Source organism: Lindgomyces ingoldianus (assembly GCF_010093535.1).
Source record: "Lindgomyces ingoldianus strain ATCC 200398 unplaced genomic scaffold BDR25scaffold_31, whole genome shotgun sequence".
Lineage (NCBI taxonomy): Eukaryota > Fungi > Ascomycota > Dothideomycetes > Pleosporales > Lindgomycetaceae > Lindgomyces > Lindgomyces ingoldianus.
Window position 1 is genome coordinate 1 of NW_022985192.1, and position 7236 is coordinate 7236.

The 7236-nt window shown below is 49.9% G+C and overlaps 5 protein-coding genes across 5 annotated transcripts; 2 read left to right on the top strand and 3 right to left on the bottom strand.

Moving 5' to 3' along the window:
- Nucleotides 1-683: 683 nt before the first annotated feature.
- BDR25DRAFT_235916 (uncharacterized protein) lies at nt 684-1244 on the top strand (the record flags this gene model as incomplete). Its single annotated transcript, XM_033685535.1, has 1 exon — nt 684-1244. A coding segment is annotated over one exon (561 nt), but the record flags the coding sequence as incomplete, so codon positions are not given.
- Nucleotides 1245-1568: 324 nt separating this feature from the next.
- Nucleotides 1569-2304, bottom strand: BDR25DRAFT_71121 (uncharacterized protein). The gene has a single exon (XM_033698942.1). It carries the CDS (start codon nt 2233-2235, stop codon nt 1834-1836), a length of 402 nt encoding a protein of 133 aa, XP_033543693.1. The 5' UTR covers nt 2236-2304; the 3' UTR covers nt 1569-1833.
- A 393-nt stretch (nt 2305-2697) lies between these two features.
- Nucleotides 2698-4057, top strand: BDR25DRAFT_305749 (HSP20-like chaperone). Its single transcript, XM_033690474.1, has one exon. It carries the CDS (start codon nt 3035-3037, stop codon nt 3890-3892), a length of 858 nt encoding a protein of 285 aa, XP_033543694.1. The 5' UTR covers nt 2698-3034; the 3' UTR covers nt 3893-4057.
- A 364-nt stretch (nt 4058-4421) lies between these two features.
- Nucleotides 4422-5643, bottom strand: BDR25DRAFT_267560 (uncharacterized protein). The gene is made up of 3 exons (XM_033687057.1): nt 5183-5643; nt 4964-5104; nt 4422-4779 (listed from the first exon to the last, which is right to left on the bottom strand). The coding sequence occupies exons 1-3, from the start codon at nt 5521-5523 to the stop codon at nt 4563-4565; spliced, it is 699 nt and encodes a 232-aa protein (XP_033543695.1). The 5' UTR covers nt 5524-5643; the 3' UTR covers nt 4422-4562.
- A 1140-nt stretch (nt 5644-6783) lies between these two features.
- On the bottom strand, nt 6784-7160 carry BDR25DRAFT_358916 (uncharacterized protein; the record flags this gene model as incomplete). The annotated part of the gene is made up of 3 exons (XM_033696011.1): nt 6784-6861; nt 6919-7000; nt 7042-7160. The coding sequence occupies 3 exons, from the start codon at nt 7158-7160 to the stop codon at nt 6784-6786; spliced, it is 279 nt and encodes a 92-aa protein (XP_033543696.1).
- Nucleotides 7161-7236: the final 76 nt, after the last annotated feature.

Below are 7236 nucleotides of genomic sequence, written 5' to 3' on the forward strand. Positions count from 1 at the left end.
TAGTACAGGTAACTTAATTATCTAGCGCTTAAACTTATTATAGTAATAGGTTTAGAAGCGCCTTAGCTTAAAGCCTACAAAGTTAGCAAAAAGTCCACATAGTAACGCTATCTCTCCTAAAGACCTAGAGACTATCTATAAGATATAAGGCGGTTAATTCACTACGTAATCTATTAATTAAGTTAATTAAGTTAATTAAAACGTGCTAGATCTGTTAATTAATTAAGCAATTCACCCTAACTTAATTAACTTAATTGTTGCCAACTCTGGATGTATGCGAGGCGGATGAAAGTAGTTACGGCTTGGGCGAGGAGGGGATCAGGCTCAAGGTAGCTTCAAATAGAAGCGGGTACCTGAAGATCCGCATGGATCACACGTGGGCATATATAGCATCCGACTGTAGCGGCAACCTAAGGCACGAGGCTGGGGATGATGAAAGCAGGAGCAGTAGGAAGTGTGGGATTAACAAACTGAGGGAGAGGCCTGAGCACGTCTCATATGATGATGCAGACTCCTGGGAAAAAGTCTCCACTATTATCGACTGTCGCATCCGGGTATAAAAACTTCTTTCCCCTCACTTGAAGCCGGCCACAAATACTAGCACATCAACTCTCATCCAAGACCCACACCGCAACCTTGTCATCTTGAACATGTAGCTCGCCTTTACAATTGCCCTCGGCCTCCTCATCCCCCTCGCCTCGGGGACTACAATCCGCAACCACTTCAACGCCAACTGCAAAGGCGGCCACCTAACATGCCGCTCTATCGGCCCTTCCACCTGTTGTGGCGGCACTCTACACGTGCCAGTAGACGGCGCACCCTCCGCCCTCTTCGTCTCGCTGCCCAAACAGGTGACCGTGATAGGCTGGCACCCTAAGTCGTCTAACTCGCAGTGCGGGGATGTTGCAAAGAAAGTTGCCACTTCCTCGCCCAACAAGTGTCTAGGCACGAAGGCAACTGCCGGTGGGAAGCATTTTACTGGGACGAGTTGGACTACTGTAGAAGGGATCGAAGGGGAGGCGCAGAAGTGTACCTCTACCATCGAGCCCGATGCACTTGTCCTGGATGATGGGCATATGTATAAACTTCAGGCGATGGAGGTGGGTGATGTGAATACACTGTTGGAATTTGCGGTTAATGGGACGTTAGCGGCCGATTTGCCTGGGGTTTATGGAAAGTACGAGATCGAGAAGGAAGGGTTAGAGGGGAGGCTGCAGGAGATGCAGGGTGAACCAGAGGAGTAAGGCATGAACAGGAGGGTTTAACACTAAGAGTGTGGGGTGTTCGTGCTGGGATTTGATTGCTCGATACTCAATCTGTTCGCATTTCGTGATATATATCCGTCGTCAGAAAATCCCCCTTCGGTGAAATGAAACTGTGAGATTTGGCGAGCTAGTTGTACCGTTGATGAAGAGCTAGCTGTATCCCGTTCCTTATGGCGTCCATTCTATCTTAAACCTTCAAGTCCTTATACCCGCCTGGATTCAAACGTTAACGTCGAACATTGATCACTCTTCAACATGACGTTCTCTCCTTAAACCCCCAGAGGCCCGTGGAGATCAATACTCCCAAATTTAGGCTAGTCGCCTTGCTGCGCACACACCAGATGTAAAAAAAGGGGGAAGTGACTATCATCACTGTTCCTTTTCCGAGTCTCTCTTCTTTGATGGCGATCTCAGCCTCCTTCTGGCCGCCTGGCAAACATGTTCGAGGCGCCTCGTGTCATCTAAGGAAGCATCTGCTTGCATTTTTGCAAGACGTTCAACGGCACTCTCATTCTGCCTAACTTTATCCACAATGGAAGGAAACGCTGGGCCGGGGGTGGCCCGGTCTTTATCTTTGCCCCTCCCCTCTGCCTTCCCAATTTTTCGTTACGCCCCATCCATGGGAGGCGATGTCAATACCAAGAAGCCATGGCACCCCCACCCTCTCGAGAACCAAGAGAGAGCGGAGGAGGAGTATGCGATTTCCGGAGGCTCTCTGGAAGGCTCCGTGAAATGCTGGGAATCTGAAATGAAAGGCGTTGATTTGACAACCTCCGACACGAGATGAACCTGCACAGGAAATAGAGGCCTGAAGACGCCCTGCCTTTTCAAGCAGTTCTATAAGTACGAAAGATACGGAGTCCCCAAGACTCGGGGTTACGATAAAACCAGCCTGTACACAGGACCGATGGAAGAACCCTGCAATCCAGAAGCAACTAAATGGTAGCTTGGCAGCATACCAAACGGGCATTAAGGCAATTACGGGAGGGCAATAGAGAAGGGGACAATCTGGAACTCCCCTGGCAAGTGATTGGAAAAGGTGTCAGGTGTACTGCAGCAAGACAACCCCCGTGAACTAATTTATGCGACGTCGCTCACATAATCAACCCCGCCAAACATCATCAACACCACCCCACCCGGTGAAATTCTTTTGTGACTCTAAAAAGCCAATACGGCTTTTTAATCAGGAGGCTTATCAATTGCACTTTTTTTGCGCCTAATACGATGACATTTCGTTGATCGCGCGATCGAAAATATCCTTTTCAACTAATTTTGGTGGGGACGATTTGCGCTGGCACCGGGCACGAATTAGTTCAAAGGTGAGGCTTGGTGGACGCCACATGATGACTCAGCGCCCTAGCCACAGAACATTCTGGCATCTTCGCGAACCCGCTCGCCGCATCCTGACAAAGCTCCAGCCTTCAGGAACCTTCACGAACATTCACGAACCTTCACGAACTTGCACCCTCTTTCTAGCAACCCCTACGAACCTTACGAAGCTGCATTTCCAAGCAAGAGTATACGTACCCCGATTGCCGCCTTGCTTACTCTCCATACCGACAGAATGGATATAAAATGCTCCCCTTCTGCTCGCCAATCTCCCATCAACAACTTTTCAGATCCACTCCTCTCATATTCCATATCCCATATCCTAGATCCACAGCCGTATCTACATCTGTACTCACACATTACGTAACTGCCTGAACAACACCTAAATCCTAAACATACTCTTCCAACTTCAGACCCACCAACCCACTCTACCACAAACAATGGCATTTTTCCTTACGCCGCGCTTCAGCCCCTCCACCAACAACACCTGCAATCCTTTCACGTCCAACTGCGCACCGGTCTTGCGCCCCATCTTCCGCCAACGCGTCTCCCGCCCAGCCTTCCCCTCCTTCGTCCCCTTCCTCAGCCAAGTTGACGAACTCCTTACCGAACTTGACCGCGAGGCTCGTCGCGCCGCCCACCAGGCTCGCCAGCAGCGTAAGCAAGCTTTCCGTGCAAGGTTCGATGTACGGGAGAAAAAGGAGGGATATGAAGTCGAAGGCGAGGTTCCTGGGTTTGAGCAGGAGAACATTGAGGTTCAGGTTAGCGATGAATATACGCTGAGTGTTAGAGGGAATACGGAGACGAAGGTGGAGCAAGCGAAGGATGTTGCTGGAGCCGAGGCCCAGGCTGAACCCAGTCAGGAGGAAAAGAGGGATAGCGTAGACGGTGTCACCATCACTGAACAGGAAATCAGCAGTGACACCGAGAGCCATAAATCCTACCAGCCCACCGTCGAAGACGACTTTGAAGATCTTGGCGCCGAGACTTCATCCACACTTTCTACTGGTACCTCCCCTGAGACCCGCGAACCCAAGGGCAAGGAAGAAGCCGTGGAGCAGCGTACTACTGCCGAGCTCAAGACGGCCGAGACCCAACCTCAGCAAGAAGTCCACCAACAGGAGCCCGAGAGCCTCGAATGGCTCAATGAGCGTGTGCATGGGTCTTTCGAACGCACGTTCCGCTTCCCGGTGAGGATCGATGCTGAGAATGTGAGGGCTGCGCTTAGGAATGGGGTGCTTTCTATTCAAGTACCAAAGGCGCCAGTGCCTGAGATCAGACATATTGCCATCCGATAGACGACGCAACACCGAATTAGGCAGATGAGGGGGGCTTTCAAACAAGCGATGGGAAGTAGGTACGGGTTATGGAAGTGGAGTAGAATGGAATGTATGATTGTCTTGTACGATACTTAGATATCGATAATGAACCTGCAACAATGATTAAAATTCCAATAAAGTATTGCTAGTGTCGTGGTGTTGCTTTACAATCATCAGCAGATGTGTTAGATAAATGGGCAATGAGAGTCTGCTGACGTTGCCTTGCCACTCCGACCTATAAGTTACCACGTAACGTGGAGCATGAATAACGTGGGGCTTATCTGCTAAACCTCTTGCTGGTAGGACGCAATTTCTGTCCCCAAATACCGCCGCGTCCTTTCCAAGTTAGATGACAGATGGAATCCACCAACCATCCTAACCCCCCATCCTCAGGTAATCCCTTAAAAAATTTTCTGCCGCTACTATAAGTCATACACTCAGGAAAACACGCCCAACATTCACCAAAGCAACCTATCTCAATCAGGGAATATTCACAACTTAGCATTACGATATCATAAATCCCCTGACTAAACTAATAACATCCAGACAGGGCCAATGGCCCATACCATCTGTTAGCTTACAGAACTATTCTTAATTCCCACCTCCCTTTCCTTCCTTCTCCCTCTCCTGCTCTCTTCCTAACACCCCCCTACAAGAACCAGGCAACGACACCAAAGGCAGCAGCGACGATGCCGTATCCCTGGCTAGCAATAAGCGCATCCGCAGCACCCGTGGAGCTAGCCTTGGCGCTAGCAGTGCCAGAAGCAGCGGCTGTGGCGGAGCCTGAGGGCTTTGAAGATCCTGATGCTGCCGGTGTGCCAGAGGCGGCGCCGGTGGATGCGGAGCCCGAAGCAGAACGCGAGGCGCTAGAAGGTTGTTAGTGTGAGTTCGGCGACCATGTGGGGGCTGTGGGCCAATCGAGGAAAGGGTGTGAAAAGGGAGGGGGGAACGCGGGATGGTTGCTCGGGGGATTGCTCTCATTAATATACTAGAAAGCGCGGAAATAAGAGGAAATGAGAGTTTCATAAAGGCGTCTCAAATTCAACATACCTAGCAGTTGCGCTCGCCGACGCCGTCAAAGCAGCGAGTTCCTGATCTGTCTCCAACTTTCCACCGCTCAAGCTGGCTGGTGCAGATGGTGTAGCAGCCTTGGCAGCGGAAGCATACGCTTCGATGGACTTATCGCCGGACCTGATTCACACATATCAACTTTGTTTCAAATGTGCCTTCCTTTCGTAGGACATGTCAAGGGAACAAGATATCACATACGGGATATTAATCCCTCCAACCATTCCATTCGGACAATGTTTCTGCACAGCACAGTAAAAGTAGATGGGGTCTGTGCTTGTAACATTCATGACGAATTTCTTGTTACCGTTATCCGTACCACTGAACGGACCGGAGTAAAATCCTCCACTCAACGGCTGACACGGCTTATCGAAACTGCCCTGGGCTACATCATGCGAGCTGTACAGGTGGAAGATCACCGTATCGCCGACCTTTGCGCTGATGGTCTTGGGAGAGAAGGTAAGAGGGGACTCGCCGACATCGATGGTGTAAACATTCGCGAGGACGACAGGAGCGGAGAGGAGAAGGGCTTTGAAGTGCATGGCTAACTGCTTTCGGGTTTCAAGCTGTGGGTTGGATGTAGTTGGGCGAATGAATTGCCGACGTCGAATCAAGCTTTGCAGATGTGGATCGAGGAGCAAGTCAAATACGAAGTCCTTGAGAGCCAAAATGAGAGCAATTGAGCAGGATTGCGCGTCCTTCCGTGGCTATAAGAATCAGCTCCTCCCTCGCCGCATCTCGCATCGGAATGCTCCAAGCTCATCACTTCCCTTCAGCCATTGCTCTTATTCTCGCTTCGTGGCGTTGCACAAGAGAGGGGTTTGCTGCGAAAGCACCGTTCTTGTCCAATGGCGGCTGTCGAATATCATTATCGACTACTCAAAAGGACAAAAGCTTCGACAAACAAAGAGTCTGGAAACGCCAGGAACGGCATCTCAGCGAGGCTGTGCAAGCCACACCAGCCCGTATTGAGGATCGCTCGGGTCTCTCGTGTAAGCTCAGTGGTGAAGCGGGGTGAAGTTTATGCGGGTTTCTAGATTGAGATATCGATCAGATCTGATAGTGTTGTCTCACGAGTCAGCGATCCTATCTCCATCCACGATGTTCGAACAGCATGCCTAAGGGACTTGGAAGACAAAAGACGATGGATGAGGTTCTAATTCTCAGCTGCACAACAAAGCCACCAATAATCTACTAGCCTTTCATCGAACGCCGCTCGCTTAGCCACCCAACCGTGCCGTTGTCCATGGAAACCATGCTGGTGCAGACATCCTGCCTGTCAGGGATTCGCTGTCAGCATTGCTGAACATATCCGAGCAAGTGTGAATTTGGATGACTCGGGCTAAGAAATGTGCGCGGGGTTGGCGGAGCTTGTTCGGACGACATACGGACGGTCGATGCGATTACGGTTGAAGACATGGACCATCTTTTCTGCCATTCAAGCAAATCTGACACAATGATCATTTTCTTATCTGCATCGCCGTTCCGCACAAGACGCAGGCATGCTGGTCTTTGCCCGCCAAAATTCGAAGCCGGTGATTGTGTACTGCACACTATACACAGTAAGCCCCGCGAATGTATTCTCCATGACCTGCTTAGTCAAGCCTGTGCTAGCGAAGGCACTACACTAGTTGTTGTTCATCGTTGTTGTTCATTTTTGTTCCCGAGATTTGATTCTTGTATTTAACTACTGGCAACAACTTCTACGGCTTACTTGCAACAGCGTAGATGCCCATGAGGATAAAAGGCTCCTCTGCCAGATTATTACAGAAGTGGTGCTAGATATACATTGTCGTAGGTCTTTATGTGGAAGAAATCAAGCCGCCGTTGCCGCTATCAGGTGTTGCCATTTCATGGGCGGCTCTGTGATATCGTCTACACTTTTATAAGTTCGTTAGCTATCAAATCGTCCATGTTAATGATTCCTGATATCTTACTTCTAGAAATGGCCCATGGCAGCTATTGTGGCTCTGATACGTTGATATCGATCGCTGGACGGCCCAAAAACATATTGAACGCCTAGAAGAGTTCTTAAGAGCATATCTTTAGCCTTAACTAACTCTCCCTGCTTTCTATAAAGATTGCCCAAGTTCTCCATTGTATTGAGCGCTGACCTGTGTTTCTCCACATCCTCGTATCCTAGCGCATCCTCATATCCTCGCAGCGCCCGCTCGTACATCTTTTCTGCCTCCTCTAGCTTTCCTTGGTTCGCGAAGAGATTGCCTAGATTACTAACTGTGTGGAGTGTCGACGTG

Bases quoted from the DNA above. Each gene is read 5' to 3' on its own strand.
- BDR25DRAFT_71121 (XM_033698942.1), bottom strand. From the start codon at position 2,235: ATGCCCGTTTGGTATGCTGCCAAGCTACCATTTAGTTGCTTCTGGATT.
- BDR25DRAFT_305749 (XM_033690474.1), top strand. From the start codon at position 3,035: ATGGCATTTTTCCTTACGCCGCGCTTCAGCCCCTCCACCAACAACACC.
- BDR25DRAFT_267560 (XM_033687057.1), bottom strand. From the start codon at position 5,523: ATGCACTTCAAAGCCCTTCTCCTCTCCGCTCCTGTCGTCCTCGCGAAT. The intron at 5,105-5,182 runs GTATGTGATATC...TGTGTGAATCAG, and splicing joins GTTGGAGGGATTAATATCCC to GTCCGGCGATAAGTCCATCG. The intron at 4,780-4,963 runs GTATGTTGAATT...ACAACCTTCTAG, and splicing joins TCGGCGAGCGCAACTGCTAG to CGCCTCGCGTTCTGCTTCGG.